The sequence below is a fragment of the Schistocerca cancellata genome, chromosome 2, assembly GCF_023864275.1.
Source record: "Schistocerca cancellata isolate TAMUIC-IGC-003103 chromosome 2, iqSchCanc2.1, whole genome shotgun sequence".
Lineage (NCBI taxonomy): Eukaryota > Metazoa > Arthropoda > Insecta > Orthoptera > Acrididae > Schistocerca > Schistocerca cancellata.
This window is the reverse complement of record NC_064627.1, coordinates 550,423,101-550,442,704: the sequence shown is the minus strand read 5'-3', so window position 1 is coordinate 550,442,704 and position 19,604 is coordinate 550,423,101. Positions and strand designations below refer to the sequence as shown.

Here is a 19,604-nt window from a genome sequence, read left to right as displayed (position 1 = left end):
TATCCCAACGTAGCGTGACAATTCGTTCACGGTGATGCGTCTGTCAGCAGTCACCAATTCGTTAACTCTCTGCACATTGTTTGGAGTGTGTGCAGTACGAGGCCTGCCGCTGCGAGGACAATCCTCAATATTGCCATGCCCGCTTTCATCACGTAACCTGCTCGCCCACCGACTAACTGTACTGCGATCGACAGCAGCATCTCCGTACACCTTTTTCAACCTCTTGTGGATCTTTCCCACTGTCTCGCTTTCACAGCACAGGAATTCTATGACAGCACGTTGCTTCTGACGAACGTCAAGTGTAGCAGCCATCTTGAAGAGATGCTGTGACTGAGCACTCACGGGAACTATTTGAACTAAGTTTGAAAACAAGCGGGATGGATGTATCTAGACGCTGTAAGACTTTCACACATGCAGAATGAAAACTGTATTTTTACAAAAATAGTGTGCAATTATGTTGGAGTGACCCTCGTATATGTGAAATCTAAGACTTGAATAAATCGGGAAAATCATTTAAATTGATGGCCGCTTTTTTATTTATGGCAACCGATTTTATTATTAAGCGAACTGCAACTTGGGGATTGCAAACTTGGAAGTAATAACTAAGCAGTTTCGACGTCAAGATAAGTAAAGTATGACTACTCTGTTTTTATCGTCATAGGCTGCATATTCACATATGAGCCCAGAAACAAAGTAGTCGGCTCCTAAAAATCCGTCCGGACGCCATCCTCGGTCAGTGGAATCGGGCGTCGTACAGAACGCATTGGATGGAGCAAGTTCGGAAAGAAACGCGTACTGAATGTCAGCGCAAGGACCAAAAAAAGGCAGAGGGTGAGAATATTGTAAGTACATATAAGTGGAGGAGCAACTACTACCAACAATTCATCCATGTATCACAGTAAAAGGCTGTTACTTGGAACGCCTTTATGTTCTCGTGCCATTTTAAAGTGAGCAGGTGTGAAAATGATAAGACCAAGTCTACAAGAGGTTATCCAAAGGTGAGTACAACACTACTGCCAAAAATAAAGCCCAGTCAAGTCCTAGAAAAAAGCCAATTGTCGAAGTGGTGGAACAACCCTGCGTATCTGTTGCATAATTCACTTGAAGCGCTTGCATACTCAAAGAGTCCCGTGCTGGGCTGCAGCCAGTAACAGATACTCATGCCCCGTGTTGTGACGTCTGCTCAGGTTGTGTGTCGTTCGGTCGTGGTGAGAACGGGTTCGCGAAGGCACCGCCCGTGGCGCATGATGCAACCGATGGTCAGTAACCTCGCAGAGCCGTAAAAATGACTACCACATCGCTATCGGAGTAAGACGCAGTTACATCAATCACACATTTCAAAAACACACATATGTTCTCTAATTTTTGTCTGGGAAAATGATTATTATTGTCACAGAAATAAAATTTTAAAAATTCCAACTTACTCGTTTCTAAAGGGTTTTTCACCATTATCAGGTGAATATCGAAATGGAAATTTGCCCTCCCCCCCCCTCCAACTATTTCCAGTTGGGAAAACATTTGAGTCTCCCTCCTAGCTTGCTGAGATTTGGCTGAAAAAAGAAACAAGGAAGTACTTCAACACTACACCAAACTCTCACAGGTATGGAATGAAAAATGCATCCAAGCTGCTGCTGAAGTGACGCTAAACGTTCTGCTGCCGTCGTATCGTCATTTGACAGAATCTCTCACTCACCTTCATTTTCTCGTGTATTTCAATAACTATTGTCTGTGATTTGCTTCTGTTGGCCGAAGAGCGACTGTCTGACCAACACGTAAAAGTTGAACTGTTTATACGTGTTTCGCCTCTCGTTTCAGTACTATCACAGTGACAGATTTAGTAATTTCCTGTATCTGTATATGAGGGCATTATTCCATACTAGTGACCCGGAGCGGCTTCGGGCTGGTAGAACGAATTATCTCCGGCCGGGCGACTTGCTTATAATATGTAATGATGTACACAAACATTCCTAGTGAACTAGTCTACATCTACATCTACATCTACATCCATACTCCGCAAGCCACCTGACGGTGTGTGGCGGAGGGTACCTTGAATACCTCTATCGGTTTTCCCTTCTATTCCAGTCTCGTATTGTTCGTGGAAAGAAGGACTGTCGGTATGCCTCTGTGTGGGCTCTAATCTCTCTGATTTTATCCTCATGGTCTCTTCGCGAGATATACGTAGGAGGGAGCAATATACTGCTTGACTCTTCGGTGAAGGTATGTTCTCGAAACTTTGACAAAAGCCTGTACCGAGCTACTGAGCGTCTCTCCTGCAGAGTCTTCCACTGGAGTTTATCTATCATCTCCGTAACGCTTTCGCGATTACTAAATGATCCTGTAACGAAGCGCGCTGCTCTCCGTTGGATCTTCTCTATCTCTTCTATCAACCCTATCTGGTACGGATCCCACACTGCTGAGCAGTATTCAAGCAGTGGGCGAACAAGCGTACTGTAACCTACTTCCTTTGTTTTCAGATTGCATTTCCTTAGGATTCTTCCAATGAATCTCAGTCTGGCATCTGCTTTACCGACGATCAACATTATATGATCATTCCATTTTAAATCACTCCTAATGCGTACTCCCAGGTAATTTATGGTATTAACTGCTTCCAGTTGCTGACCTGCTATTTTGTAGCTAAATGATAAAGGATCTATCTTTCTGTGTATTCGCAGCACATTACACTTGTCTACATTGAGATTCAATTGCCATTCCCTGCACCATGCGTCAATTCGCTGCAGATCCTCCTGCATTTCAGTACAATTTTCCATTGTTACAACCTCTCGATACACCACAGCATCATCTGCAAAAAGCCTCAGTGAACTTCCGATGTCATCCACCAGGTCATTTATCTATATTGTGAACAGTCTGTCTGTTAGTGACAACCGTATCAAAATCGCTACAGCAGTTCCCGCGATCAGCCGTAACAACAAATAGAAAAGCATGGCAAGGAACTTTTCAGCAATCAGTATTCCGGTTGGTTTGATCTGTCCCGCCACGAATTCCTCTCCTGTGCCAACCTTTTCATCTCGGATTGGCACCTGCAACCTATATTTTCAATTATTTCCTGGATTTACTCCAATCTCTGTCTTCACCTACAGGTGGCAACACCGCGGGTTCGTGACAGTCAGCGAATAAACAGTCCGCCATTTCAGTAATCATAGATCAGTGGAACGGACAACAGGGTGCGTTAGCCATAAAAATGTTTTATCAAAACAATGATAGTTTGGTAGCGGTGCAGAGGCAGTTTCGACGTTTTGATAATATAGGACCTCATGATGCCGTTCCGTCGAAACACGCGATAAAATGTTGGGTTAATAACTTTGAAGAGACTGGGTCTGCCCTTAAGAAGAAACCAACAGGCCAACCAGCGGCACTCATCAGCAGAAGCAGCATTTTCTTGAAGATGGCGACCATCTGGATCGCCGAAATATCGAGTCAAGTTGATTTTAGGATTCGGCAGCAAACCCAAAGAGACTTTCAAGACTTATTACGCCGGGAAAGCCTACGTAATCACAGGCCAACAAAGAAGTTTGTGTTCTCCAAATGGTTCTAATGGCTCTGAGCTCTATGGGACCTAACATCTGAGATCACCAGTCCCCTAGAACTTAGAACTACTTAAACCTAACTAACCTAAGGACATCACACACATCCATGCCCGAGGCAGGATTCGAACATGTGACAGTAACGGTTGAGCGGTTCCAGACTGAAGCGCCTAGAACCGCTCGGTCACAACGGCCGACTTGTGTTCTCCAGCGAGCATTGATGTTGTAGGCGAGTCTGTCTTATGGAGCCCACGGCGTTCAATTCGTAAGCAAGAACCAGTGGTTGGAATGTCCCGGGAGAGTGTTCGCAGAATTCTTCATCTTGATTTAAAATTTCATGCGTAAAAACTACAGATGATGCAAAACCTAAAGGACAACGATTACCGGTTACGACTAGGATTCTGTCAACAAATGATAACAGAAATAAACAAGGTTGTGGACGTCATATGAGGCACATTTTCATCTCACAGGGTACGTGAATAAACAGAACGACCGTTACTGGGCAAACACAAATCCTAATGGCGTTCATGAGCACCCTTTACACGCTAGTGAAGTGCCAGTATGGTGTGGTGTTTCATCACATGGTATTATCGACCGTATTTTTCATAAATGAACAGGGAAACACAATATGGGACTTAACATCTGAGGTCATCAGTCCCCTAGACTTAGAACTACGTAAACCTAACTAACCTGAGGACATCACACACATCCATGCCCGAGGCAGGATTCGAACCTGCGACCGTAGCAGCAGCGTGGTTCCGGGCTTAAGCGCCTAGAACCGCTCGGTCACAGCGGCCGGCGGAAACACAATAACTGTCAATGCCGATCATTACGTTGAGATGTTACGAAATTTTGTTAGACCTGCATTAACAACTTTCCAAATGTTCAAGAAGCTTGGTTTCAACAGTACGGAGCGACATCACACACTGCCCGGCAATCAATGACATATGTGCGAGAACTGTTTGGCAACCGTGTGATCTGACGATTCAGTAACATTCCCTGGCCCCCTAGATCATCAGATTTATCCGTTTGTGATTTTTTTCTTGTGAGATTACCTCTGTTGTGACTTGGCAAGACAGCCAAGCCACTATGCGAGGAAGCCGAAAGGCACGCGTTTAAGCTCACGCAGGCTGGCGTGAGGTCTGGAACAGTTAAGGGAATTTATAGTGGCAAAGAACGTAGCTGATGGAATACTTAACATTAATTCATAATTGATGAACATCGGTCTGACGGTACATACATCACAAGATAAATAGCAAATGATAATGGCGCCTTGCTAGGTCGTAGCAAATGACGTAGCTGAAGGCTATGCTAACTATCGTCTCGGCAAATGAGAGCGTAATTTGTCAGTGAACCATCGCTAGCAAAGTCGGCTGTACAACTGGGGCGAGTGCTAGGAAGTCTCTCTAGACCTGCCGTGTGGCGGCGCTCGGTCTGCAATCACTGATAGTGGCGACACGCGGGTCCGACGTATATTAACGGACCGCGGCCGATTTAAAGGCTACCACCTAGCAAGTGTGGTGTCTGGCGGTGACACCACAATCTCAAGAGCAAAGTCTACACCACTCGACCAAGAACCCAGGATGAGTTGAAACAGAGAATTCGGGATGCAGTTCACTGTATCCCAGCTGAGATGTTGCAGCGGTCAATGAGGATTCTCAACAGCAGATTTCACGAATGCATTCGTACAGGAGGACACCATCTAAAGGACGTAATTTTTAAAAAATGTTAAATGCCATCATTGTTTCGTAAATGTCAAAGTTGTAAGGTTTCAATTACTATGAATGCAATTTCTTTCCTTCATCACTTCTAGTTTTATTGGATTGTGGAAATGTTCCCGTTTCTCTGTGTCGTCCTGTACTAGTTGATCTACCTCGGCCAGGAATATCCTTTCCGTCGGTGCTAGTCTGCTTTTTATGTCATCCTTACTCCGTCCGTCATGGGTTATTTTGCTATCTAGGTAGCAAAGTTTCTTAACTTCATCCGCTTCGTAATCACAATTCTGATGATAAGTTTTTCGCTGTTCTCATTTCTGATACTTCTCATTACTTTTGTTTTTCTGTGATTTACTCTCAGTCCATATTCTGTTCATCCCGTTCAACAGATCCTGTAATTCTTCTTTACTTTCACCGAGGATAGCAATAACATCAGCGAATCTGACCACTGATATCCTTTCACTTTTAATTTTAAATCCACTCTTGATCCTTTCTTTATTTCTGTCATTCCTTCTTCTGTATAAAGATAGAATAGCAGGAATGAAAGAATACATTACTGCCATACATCCTTTTTAATCTGAGAACTTCGTTTTTAGTCTTCCAGTCTTACTGTTCCCTCTTGGTTCTTGTGCATTTTACGTATTACCCGTCTTTCACTTTAGCTTACTCCCATTCTTCTCAGAATTTTTGGATCATCTTGCACCATTTTAGATTGTCCAACCAACGCTTTTTCCAGGTCGAAAAATCCTATAAATGTGTCTTGATTATTTTTCAGTATCTCTTCCGTTATCAAGCGCAACGTCCGAATTGCGTTTCTGATGTCTTTACCTTTCCTACAGCCAAAATTCGTCATCTGACAGATCCTCAATTTTCTTTCCCGTTCAGCTGTATATTATTGTTGTTAGCAACTTGAATGCATGAGCTGTCAAGCTGACTGTGCGATAATCCTCGCACTTGTAGACTCTTATTATCTTAGGAATCGTGTGGATGATTTTTTTTTTTTCGAAAAGCCTCATGGTATATCGCCAGTTTCATACGTTCTACACCCCAGCTTGTACAGCCATTTTGTTGCCACTTAGCCGGCCAGTGTGGCCGAGCGGTTCTAGGCGCTTCAGTCTGGAACCGCGCGATCGCTACGGTCACAGGTTCGAATCCTGCTTCGGGCATGGATGTGTGTGCTGTACTTAGGTTAGTTTGGTTTAAGTAGTTCTAAGTTCTAGGGGGACTGATGACCTCCGATGTTAAGTCCCATAGTGCTCAGATCCATCTGAACCATTTTTGTTGCCACTTCCAACAATGATTTTACGAATTACGATGGAATGTTATCCAACCCTTCTGCCTTATTTGATTTTAAGTCTTCCGAAGCTCTTTCAAATTCTGATTCTAATACAGGATTTCCTATCTCTTTCCCTATCATCTCTTGTTTCTACTTTATCACATGTATAGATATCTGTTTGACTGAGTGTGTCCAAAACTTGGGCCACCAGACTTAAGTTGTCTGACAGAGATCTCGTATCTCAGACGGGCGAGATAAATATTAACAGGCCGTCGGAATTTCAGATTAATTTCCTATCCTGCATGAAACCGTAGTACTTGTAGTAGGCCACTGATTTGTATGTTTACTGGGGCAGGAATAGCAACATCAATAAATTAAAGATTTAGAAAATACCAAACCGAGATATATTCTGGAATCAAACGAGAACCGTGTACCATGTAATTGAGGACAACCTCCAATGACATAAACACATTCACACGAGGACATTACAGAATTAGTAGTGAACTAGAGTCAGAGACACATAATTGAGAAGGCATCATAGAAAGGAGTCAGGACCGTGAGAACCACATTTGGGTACGGCCAACGCTGCTTCTGTCCCTTTGTACCGTGAAATACTCTCGATCACCAAGCAAGCAAAATAGGGATCGAAATCGGGTGACATTACTAAACGCTGTTCAAAGTAATGAACAGGTGAATTTTGCTGTACCATGTTGGTCAAGGCCAACAGCGATGACAGGTTACGGACGAGGCAGCTGCTCCAAGAAGACCTTACCGAGTGGGCGACGTGGCGGGAGTCAGGCGTTATGTTAATTGGGCAGAGTGTACTTATGCCTTCAAACAATACGGCTGGTACCAACCTGCTGGGTGGGTCAGCGGCTTATTCTCGTTCTGCTAGGCCATAGAAACTGGACGCTTCCTTTTTCTCTTAGAGGTTCCCTGCCCTAGCGCTGTTAACAAGTCAGTACGGCGGGCCTTCCTCTATCCCCGTTCATCTCACCACGCTCCATTCAAAACAAATCTTTTCAATATTATTTTTTTGGAAATTTGTGTTAAGGTCTGATGGGACCAAACTACTGAGGTCATCGGTCCCTAAACTTACGCACTACTTAATCTAAAGTAAGCTAACTTACTCTAAAAACAACACATACACCCATGCCCGAGGGAGGACTCGAACCTCCAATGGGGAGAGCCATTCGGACTATGACAAGGAGCCTTAGACCACGCGCTTTTTCAACGGTCGCTGGCATCTTGAACACGTTATTAATGCATCTCAAAACGACAACAGTCGTTATCTGTTTACAGATTTTGGTTTCCTGTATTCGAGAATTTTTATTATGATGTCTCTTTCCTCTGAAGTTACTTTCGTGCATTATTCGTGGTTGAATTTTTTGGGTATTTTGCAGTGAAACTGATGCACAAATTATGAATATAGTAGCTATGTTCATCCACAACCGGTCATCTGACTTAATATTTATTTAGGGAGGGTAGGCACTTGCCTGCAGGGGAACACCGACCGTTAGAAATTAAAATTGTAGAGCAGCCACAAGTCGCATGTAACTTTTTTCTTTATTTTATATGTTTTACTCGACCAAAGGAGGCATCTTCAGAATTGGGGAAATCCTATGTGTTACATCACCATACAATAAGAAATTCGAAGATTCAGCTTACTGTATGGTATCTTGCTGCGCGGGATTAACCGAGCGGTCTCAGGCGCTGCAGTCATGGACTGTATGGCTCGTCCCGGCGGAGGTTCGAGTCCTCCCTCGGGCATGGGTGTGTGTGTGTTTGTCCTTAGGATAATTAAGGTTAAGTACTGTGTAAGCTTAGGGACTGATGACCTTAGCAATTAAGTCCCATAAAATTTCACACACATTTGAACATTTTTGTATGGTACCCTGCATTACGTAGCCGACGGCCAGACGTTACAAACATCAGCCTGTGTATAGCGCCTCCGTCATATGTAAAATGGAGTAAATGGTTGTGTACAGTTAACGTAAAATCTCTGGTAAGGTGCATTCTGACATTAAATAGTAAGATATACGATTTCGTGTATTACATAGCCGCACATTAGACTTTATAAGGTAGCTTCAATGACAGCGCATTTCGATAGAGATTTAACTCGTTCAACAGGAAATGATAAGTCTTGCTGTTTAATCTCAGAATTCACGTTAACTTTACACAACAAACTTACTCCATTTCATGTATGAGGGCCGCGCTATGCACAGCCTGATATTTTTAACACGTGGCCTTCGGCTACGTAATATAAGTTATTATATTGTAAGCTGAATCTGTGGATATATCTTATTGTACGGTGGCGTAACATACTGTATTTTCATAGTTTTGTAGATAGTCGCGTTGATCGAGTGAAACATGTAAAATAAAGAATAGTTACATGCGACCTGCGGCGACAATTAAAATTTATTGATTACTTCTCGACGCGTCCTTCGTTTTCGGTATTGCACGGCCGACTACGCGCTTATTACGTCACATGGCGTTCTTGGAAGAGTTCGTAACACGGCACGTTACAAATTCTTATTTACATAACGTTTTAATCTCATCATCTGTCGTTCATTTATGTTAGTAGCTTGACAAAAATCAACGATTAAGCTCTCCGGCCCTGGTAGCTGAGTGGACAGCGCGACGGAATGTCAATCCTAACGGCCCGGGTTCGATTCCCGACTGGGTCAGGGATTTTCTCCGCTCAGGGACTGGTGTTGTGTTGTCTTTATCATCGTCATTTCATCCCCATCGACGCGCAAGTCGCCGAAGTGGCGTCAATTCGAAAGACTTGCACAAGGCGAACGGTCTACCCGACGGGAGGCCCTAGCCCAGGGGCGGGCAGGAATCCTGCACATGTGCGGTGCACTTGCACGCGTGCAGTTAACAGGTGTTCCGCGTTCACACAGGGGCAAGCTGGCCACCCGCTTATCTCCCATCCGCACCATACCTTCTGTCCGCTCCTTCCTCTGTAATGCGTTTTGTTTCCTAGCTTGCTTTATTGAGTGAATGAATAAGGTTAGTAGGAGTGCTTGAAAGAAATAATGGTTTGAAAGAGTACCTATTACCTAAGATACGTTTTATTTAATTATCACAAGTGGAGTTTACAATACGTTTAATATCTGGAACAAAATTTCTACATACAGACAAACACAAACAGTTACGTAAATTTTCATCACTGATGTTTGCTCTTAACCGAGACTTATTAATTCAGCAAATGGTTTTCCAGCTCTCGCTATATTAAGCGCAGTCTTATAACTTGCACATACCGCTGGGCTATTATTGTTGTCGTCCTGAAAACTTGAAAACAGTGTTCCATAAAATGTTAAATCAGTTAGATGAGAGACATGATGAGAGAAAGTCGCAGATCTCTCGTGACAACAGCAACTATGACAAATTCAAATGGCTCCGAGCACTATGGGACTTAACTGCTGTGGTCATCAGTCCCCTAGAACTTAGAACTACTTAAACCTAACTAACCTAAGGACATCACACACATCCATGCCCGAGGCAGGATTCGAACCTGCGACCATGGCGGTCGCGCGGTTCCGAACTGTAGTGCCTAGAACCGCTCGGCCACTCCGGCCGGCCAACTACGACAGATTCATCTGGTATCGTCAGATCGCTCTTCTTAAGCTCAGTCAATTCCCCATCCGCTCATAATCCGACAATAAATTATACTCGTCCTTGTGAAATTTATTATAATGGCCTTCAATACTAAACTTCCGTTGACCAGCGAGAATACTGCCACATATTAAACATTTCGAATTTTCACGTTTTTGCACAAAGAAAAAATTATTCTCCCATTACTTTTTAAAAGATAGCAAATCTCCACTTCTCCGTTTCTTGAAATACAACGTTCACTACATAGTGCTCGCTTCGCATCAACGTCCGCAGCTTAGCTTGGCACTACACTGCCGCAACCTGCCGGCTGTCGCCACAGCCCCGGTCGACGCCTGCACACGAGCAGCACACGTGCAGCGCTGTGCGCTCATGAGCCGCGTGCAACGTTTGCCCGCCCCTGCCCTAGCCACACGGCATTTCCATTTCCAATGATTAAGCTAGAGGTGGAGGTTAATTACGCCTACAAGTACGAGATGAAGCTGACACCTGGGTAACACACTGGAAGGAATGTAGGCAGGTGTCTATTAAAGCAAGAGAAGACACAACCGGGAAGAGACCCATGAGGAAACACGGCAAGCGCTATAAACGGATTTCGCAGGACCTTTACTCAATGGAAGAGGGTTCAAAATAAGCGAATACGTGTCCCGGCTTCTACTTAGATACTCGACCGTTTCTGAGAAAACGACGGTAAAACATTTCGAGGTACTCTATGAGTCCTTTAGCGTGTAAACAGATCAACTGAAGCGGCTTCACAATGTTGCTTCCCGTGTTCGAATCCGGATAACTGTTTTTAATTCTGGAGTTCATTAATCAACCCATGTCCGTAGAAGATTAATACACTAATGGATTCCAATGTACATTGAAACAGCACTGTTCTTATTCGTATACTAACTGCGTCTAGTGAATGTCCTTAAAAAAAACAATAAATGAATCGGAAATTATTTTCAGTTAAATTCCTGTAGTGCAAGTTGATTCACAATCAGTTCAAAGCGGCAGTTTTCGGTAAAGTGATTCATTATGCGTGACTTGCCGCGAAATTATTGTCAATGCGTGACATTTTCGCACGTTAAGGATTTTTTTTTTCCTAGTGAGATTCATACGAAGAAAAATCACTGTGGCGAACTTGCCTACGCGCGATTGTAGTGGTGTTCGGAATTTCTCTGTTTCGATTTGTCTACGATCGGTATCATCCAAGGGAATGCATCAAGTCTTCCTGAAGAATAAACATAAGAATAAGATATAAGAACTGATATAAGAATGAAATATAAGAATACGATAATTTAAAAATATTGTAACCCTTGAAAGTACCATTTTTTTATTTATTTTTTTTTTGGTCATCAGTCTGCTGACTGGTTTGATGCGGCCCGCCACGAATGCCTTTCCTGTGCTAACCTCTTCATCTCAGAGTAGCACTTGCAATCTACGTCCTCAATTATTTGCTTGACGTATTCCAATCTCTGTCTTCCTCTACAGTGTTTGCCCTCTACAGCTCCCTCTAGTACCATGGAAGTCATTCCCTCATGTCTTAGCAGATGTCCTATCATCCTGTCCCTTCTCCTTATCAGTGTTTTCCACATATTCCTTTCCTCTCCGATTCTGCGTAGAACCTCCTCATTCCTTACCTTATCAGTCCACCTAATTTGCAATATTCGTCTATAGCATCACATCTCAAATGCTTCGATTCTCTTCTGTTCCGGTTTTTCCACAGTCCATGTTTCACTACCATACAATGCTGTACTCCAGACGTACATCCTCAGAAATTTCTTCCTCAAATTAAGACCGGTATTTGATATTAGTAGACTTCTCTTGGCCAGAAATGCCTTTATTGCCATAGCGAGTCTGCTTTTGATGTCCTCCTTGCTCCGTCCGTCATTGGTTATTTTACTGCTTAGGTAGCAGAATTCTTTAACTTCATTGACTTCGTGACCATCAATCCTGATGTTAAGTTTCTCGCTGTTCTCATTTCTACTACTTGTCATTACCTTCATCATTCTCCGATTTACTCTCAAACCATACTGTGTACTCATTAGAATGTTCATTCCGTTCAGCAGATCATTTACTTCTTCTTCACTTTCACTCAGGATAGCAATGTCATCAGCGAATCGTATCATTGATATCCTTTCACCTTGTATTTTAATTCCACTCCTGAACCTTTCTTTTATTTCCATCATTGCTTCCTCGATGTACAGATTGAAGAGTAGGGACAAAAGGCTACAGCCTTGTCTTACACCCTTCTTAATACGAGCACTTCGTTCTTGATCGTCCACTCTTATTATTCCCTCTTGGTTGTTGTACATATTGTATATGACCCGTCTCTCCCTATAGCTTACCCCTACTTTTTTCAGAATCTCGAACAGCTTGCACCATTTTATATTGTCGAACGCTTTTTCCAGGTCGACAAATCCTATGAAAGTGTCTTGATTTTTCTTTAGCCTTGCTTCCATTATTAGCCGTAACGTCAGAATTGCCTCTCTCGTCCCTTTACTTTTCCTAAAGCCATACTGATCCTCACCTAGCGCATTCTCAATTTTCTTTTCCATTCTTCTGTATATTATACTTGTAAGCAGCTTCGATGCATGAGCTGTTAAGCTGATTGTGCGATAATTCTCGCACTTGTCAGCTCTTGCCGTCTTCGGAATTGTGTGGATGATGCTTTTACGAAAGTCAGATGGTATATCGCCAGACTCATATATTCTACACACCAACGTGAATAGTCGTTTTGTTGCCACTTCCCCCAATGATTTTAGAAATTCTGATGGAATGTTATCTATCCCTTCTGCCTTATTTGACCGTAAGTCCTCCAAAGCTCTTTTAAATTCCTATTCTAGTACTGGATCCCCTATCTCTTCTAAATCGACTCCTGTTTCTTCTTCTATCACATCAAACAAATCTTCACCCTCATAGAGGCTTTCAATGTATTCTTTCCACCTATCTGCTCTCTCCTCTGCATTTAACAGTGGAATTTCCGTTGCACTCTTAATGTTACCACCGTTGCTTTTAATGTCACCAAAGGTTGTTTTGACTTTCCTGTATGCTGAGTCTGTCCTTCCGACAATCATATCTTTTTCGATGTCTTCACATTTTTCCTGCAGCCATTTCGTCTTAGCTTCCCTGCACTTCCTATTTATTTCATTCCTCAGCGACTTGTATTTCTGTATTCCTGATTTTCCCGGAACATGTTTGTACTTCCTCCTTTCATCAATCAACTGAAGTATTTCTTCTGTTACCCATGGTTTCTTCGCAGCTACCTTCTTTGTACCTATGTTTTCCTTCCAAACTTCCAGTACCATAGAAATAATAAATGTGACAATGTAAAATACAGCTGTAATTTTACAATTAATGTGACGCCCTTATATCGCGTAAAATGGTGATAAACATCCGAGTAGTAACCTTTGTAAGTACATAGGTACAGAAATGAAGAAAAGTAAAACAAATAAAAACAATAATCGGGTTTCGAACAGGGGGCGTAAAAGTGAAAGACCGTGACGCTAGGCATTGTGCCGCCATTTCGTCTACAGGGTGGTCCACTGATAGTGACCGGGCCAAATATCTCACGAAATAAGCGTCAAACGATAAAACTACAAAGAATTAAACTTGTCTAGCTTGAAGGGGGAAACCAGATGGCGCTATGGTTGCCCTGCTAGATGGCGCTGTTATAGGTGAAACGGATATCAACTGCGTTTTTTTTTGTTTTTTTTTTAAATAGGAACCCCCTGTTTTTATTACATATTCGTGTAGTACGTAAAGAAATATGAATGTTTTAGTTGGACTACTTTTTTCGCTTTGTGATAGATGTCAATGTAATAGTCACAAACGTATAAGTACGTGGTATCACGTAACATCCCGCGAGTGCGGACGGTGTTTGCTTCGTGATACATTACCCGTGTTAAAATGGACCGGTTTACCAATTGCGGAAAAGGTCGACATCGTATTGATGTATGGCTATTGTGATCAAAATGCCCAACGGGCGTGTGCTATGTGTGCTGCTCGTTATCCTGGACGACGTCATCCAAGTGTCCGGACCGTTTGCCGGGTAGTTGCGTTATTTAAGGAAACAGGAAGTGTACAGCCACATGTGAAACGCCAACCACGACCTGCAACAAATGATGATGCCCAAGTAGGTATTTTAGCTGCTGTTGCGGCTAATCCGCACATCAGCAGCAGACTAATTGAGCGAGAATCGGGAATCTCAAAAACGTCGGTGTTGAGAATGCTACATCAACATCGATTGCACCCGTACCATATTTCTATGTATGACAACGACTTTGAACGTCGTGTACATTTCTGCCACTGGGCACAAGATAAATTACGGGAGGATGACAGATTTCTTGCACGCGTTCTATTTAGCGACGAGGCGTCATTCACCAACAACGGTAACGTAAACTGCATAATATGCTCTACTGGGCAACGGGAAATCCACGAGGGCTGCGACAAGTGGAACATCAGCGACCTTGGCGGTTTAATGTATGGTGCAGCACTATGGGAGGAAGGATAATTGGCCCCCATTTTATTTAATGTAAATGGTGCAATGTTTGCTGATTTCCTACGTAATGTTCTACCGATGTTACTACAAGATGTTTCACTGTATGACAGAATGGCGATGTACTACCAACATGATGGATGTCCGGCGTTTGAAACGGTATTGAATAGCATATTTCATGACAGATGGATTGGTCGTCGAAGCACGATACCATGGCCCGCACGTTCACCGGATCTGACGTCCCCGGCTTTCTTTTTGTGGGGAAAGTTAACGGATATTTGCTATCGTGGTCCACCGACAACGCCTGACAACATGCGTCAGCGCATTGTCGATGCATGTGCGAATATTACGGAAGGCGGACTACTAGCTGTTGTGAAGAATGTCGTTACACGTATTGCCAAATGCATTGAGGTTGACCGACATCATTTTGAGCATTTATTACATTAATGTGGTATTTACAGATAATCACGCTGTAACAGCATTCGTTCTCAGAATTGATACGTTCACAAAGGTACATGTACCACATTGGAACAACCGAAATAAAATGTTCAAACATACCTACGTTCTGTATTTTAATTTAAAAAACCTACTTGTTACCAACTGTTCGTTTAAAATGGTGAGCCATATGTTTGAGACTATTACTGCGCCATCTATCAAAAAAAAATGAAAAAAAGTGGTCCAACTAAAACATTCATATTTCTTTACGTACTACACGAATATGTAATAAAAAATGGAGGTTCCTATTTTAAAAAAACGCAGTTGATATCCGTTTGACCTATGGCAGCGCCATCTACAGACCAACCATAGCGCCATATGGTTTCGCCCTTCAAGCTAGACGAGTTTCGTTCTTTGTGGTTTTTTCGTTTGACGCTTATTTCGTGAGATATTTGGCCCGGTCATGATCAATGGACCACCCTGCTGCAAGACATTTAAATTGCGCCGAAAACTTTGACCGTCGTTTCCTAAGAAACGAGACACGCGTCCGTTTATTCTGAGTCCTGTTCCACTGAGCGAAGTTTCTGGGAAGTCGTGTTATGGCACTCGCCGTGTTTTCCCGGTCAGTACAGCCTCGTACAGAGAAAATCTTCTTTTACCTGGAAGTCGACCAATCTGACGTCGACGGGCCGGCCGTCGGAGTAGCGGAACATGAGGTTGTTCCTCCAGAGGTCGCCGTGCAGCAGCACGCGCATGCGGCCCTCTTGGTCCCGGTGCAGAGCGAGCAGCCGGTCGAAGATCTTGACGGCCAGCTGGCGGTACTTCTGCGCGTACCCGGCGAAACCGGGCACGGCGTCGAGCGCCTCGGCTACGGCGAGCATGTTCTTCTCGGTGAAGTGCTGCATGTCGGGGCGCGACGCCTCGTTGAAGAAGGCGGAGTCGCGGAAGAGCTCGCCGACGTAGGGCTCGCGGTCGACGAGCGGCGCGGAGGCGGCGTGCAGGCGCGCCACGGCGCGGGCCACGAGCGCGCAGTGCGGCAGGTCCAGCGAGGCGCCGCCCGCCGCCAGCCGGAAGCCGGCCGCCGACAGGTCCTCCAGCACGAGCGCCTCGCCCGACAGCAGGCAGCGCGCCGCCACAGGGTGGAACGACGCGCCCTCCGCCGCGCGCAGCGCCGCCTCCGCGTCCGGCAGCGCGCGCGAGTAGACGAACACCTCCCTGCGGAAGGTCTGCTGCAGCTGCGCGCTCATGCCCACGGCCGGCGTCTTCAGCACCAGCCGCCGCTGCGGCACGGGGCTGCCGTCCGGCGCCTCCAGCTCCGCCGCGACGCGCATCACGCGGCTGCCCGCCACCTGCGCCGCCGTGTTGAGCGGCGTCGCCACGAACGACTTCACGCGCAGCCCCGCGGCTTCGTCGTCCTTGCTCAGGCAGGTGGCCACGAAGTCGCGGTCCAGCCACTCGGGTGTCGTGTCCAGCGTCGTTTCCGTCATCGTACTGGCCCTTTCCTGTTGGCAAGGGACATCGAGCACGACACAGTAAGCTAGCCGCCGTGGTGACTCCCCGTAAACAGCACCTACTCTTACACAAAGTAGTATACACTACTGGCCATTAAAATTGCTACACCACCAAGATGACGTGCTACAGACTCGAAATTTAGCCGACAGGAAGAAGATGCTGTGGTATTCAAATGATTAGCTTTTCAGAGCATTCACACAAGGTTGTCTCCAGTGGTGCCATCTACAACGTGCTGACATGAGGAAAGTTTCCAACCGATTTGTCATACACAAACGCCACTTGACCGGCGTTGCCTGGTGAAACTTTGTTTTGATGCCTCGTGTAAGAAGGAGAAATGCGTACCATCACCTTTCCGACTTTGATGAAGGTCGGATTGTAGCCTATCGCGATTGCGGTTTATCGTATCGCGACATTGCTGCTCGCGTTGGTCGAGATCCAATGACTGTTAGCAGAATATGGAATCGGTGGGTTCAGGAGGGTAACACGGAACGCCGTGCTGGATCCCAAAGGCCTCGTATCACTAGCAGTCGAGACGACAGGCATCTTATCCGCATGGCTGTAACGGATCGTGCAGCCACGTCTCGATCCCTGAGTCAACAGATGGGGACGTTTGCAAGACAACAATCATCTGCACGAACAGTTCGACAACGTTTGCGGCAGCATGGACTATCAGCTCGGAGACCAAGCCTGCGGTTACCCTTGACGCTGCATCACAGACAGGAGCGCCTGCGATAGTGTACTCGACGAACCTGGGTGCACGAATGGCAAAACGTCAGTTTTTCAGATGAATCCAGGTTCTGTTTACAGCATCATGATGGTCGCATCCGTGTTTGGCGACATTGCGGTGAACGCACATTGGAAGCGTGTATTCGTCATCGCCATACTGGCGCATCACCCGGCGTGATGGTATGGGGTGCCATTGATTACACGTCTCGGTCACCTCTTGTTCGCATTGACGGCACTTTGTACAGTGGACGTTACATTTCAGATGTGTTACGACCCGTGGCTCTACCCTTCATTCGATCCCTGCGAAACCCTACATTTCAGCAGGATAATGCACGACCGCATGTTACAGGTGCTGTACGGGCCTGGCCAGCACATTCTCCAGATGTCTCATCAATTGAAAACGTCTGGTCAGTGTTGGACGAGCAACTGGCTCGTCACAATACGCCAGTCGCTACTCTTTATGAACTGTGGTATCGTGTCGAAGCGGCATCGGCAACTGTACCTGTACACGCCATCGAAGCTCTCCTTTGACTCAATGCCCAGGCGTATCAAGGCCGCTATTACGGCCAGAGGTGGTTGTTCCGGGTACTGATTTCTCAGGATCTATGCACCCAAACTGCGTGAAAATGTAATCAAATATCGCCTCTAGTATAATATATTTGTCCAATGAATACCCGTTAATCATCTGCATTTCTTCTTGGTGTAGCAATTTTAATGGCCAGTAGTGTACATTAGTATTGCAACGTCTCTATACTGCATGATTCTAGAACATATTCTATGCAGGAACACCCTGACATTCGTGAAAGATATGAAGCTTTTCTCAAAGAAACTGTGATACCACCGTTAAAAATTAAATAAATTTTTAAAATATATTTTTTTACTTTGCTTTAGGGTATTGATACGACGGTGAGTCAAATGAAAACCTTAAATATTTTTTAAAATATTATTTACTTCGCAGAAGTGCTACAAAGCTGTATCACTTTTCAATATAACCTCCCCCACGCTCAATGCAAGTCCTCTAGCGATTACAAAGTGTGGTGTCACCGCCAGACACCACACTTGCTAGGTGGTAGCCTTTAAATCGGCCGCAGTCCGTTAGTATACGTCGGACCCGCGTGTCGCCACTATCAGTGATTGCAGACCGAGCGCCGCCACATGGCAGGTCTAGAGAGACTTCCTAGCACTCGGCCCAGTTGTACAGCCGACTTTGCTAGCGATGGTTCACTGAGAAACTACGCTCTCATTTGCCGAGACGATAGTTAGCATAGCCTTCAGCTTCGTCATTTGCTACAACCTAGCAAGGCACCATGTTCAGTTACTATTGATATTGTAAATAATGTACAGTCAAGAGCGACGTTCACCATTTATGGATTAAAGTTAAGTATTCCACCAGCAACATCCGTTTTTCTAAATTCTAATTTCCTTGACCTGTTCCATGACCTCACGCCAGCCTGCATGAGCTAAAACGCGTGCCTTTCGGCTTTCTCTAATAATACGGTGTTGGCTCTCCTGCCAACCCACAACACAAAGTGCATGAATTCCTTTAGAAAAAAATTCTTTTGGTAGTCCGTGCAACCACTCATGCACCGCGTGGCGTACCTTTCATCAGAACAGAACTTCTTTCCTCCCATTGCGTCTATGAGTGGTCAAAACATATGGAAATCAAATGGGGCAACGTCTGGTGAGTATGGTGGACGAGGAAGACACTTAAAATGCAGGTGTGTGATTGTTGCAACTGTTGTACGGGCAGTGTGGGGCCTTGCATTGTCATGTTGCAAAAGGTCACCTGCTGACAGCTATCCACGTCTCTTTGATTTGATTGCAGGCAACAGGAGAATTTTTAAGAAATGTGTGTATGATTCACTGGTGACAGTGGTCTCTCTAGGCATGTAATGCTCCAAAATGACTCCTTTTTCATCCCAAAAGCGAATCAGCATAACCTTCCCTGCTGATGGCTCTGTTCGAAACTTCTTTGGTTTTGGTGATGAGGAATCACGCCATTGCTTGCTCGCTCTCTTCATTTCTGGTTGGTGGAAGTGAACCCAGGTTTCGTCACCAGTAACTATTCTTGCAAGGAAGGCATCACCTTCTCGTTCAAAGCGCCGAAGAAGTTCTTCACAAGCATCAACACGTGGTTCTTTCATTTCAGGAGTCAGCTGCCGTGGCACCCACCTTGCAGACACTTTGTCAAACTGGAGCACATCAAGCACAATGTGGTGTGCTGACCCATGACTAATCTGTAAACATGCTTGCAATGTCATTCAGTGTCACGCGGCGGTTTTCCTTCACTATGGCTT

The 19,604-nt window shown here is 44.8% G+C and overlaps 1 protein-coding gene across 1 annotated transcript in view; it reads right to left on the bottom strand.

Moving 5' to 3' along the window:
* The window catches only part of LOC126156169 (uncharacterized), a 28,099-nt gene extending 11,783 nt beyond the window's left edge, over nucleotides 1-16,316 (bottom strand). Inside the window, exon 1 of the mRNA XM_049916280.1 lies at nucleotides 15,729-16,316. Within this exon, the coding sequence (XP_049772237.1) occupies nucleotides 15,729-16,316 (588 nt within the window). The remainder of the gene's footprint in view (nucleotides 1-15,728) is intronic.
* Nucleotides 16,317-19,604: the final 3,288 nt, after the last annotated feature.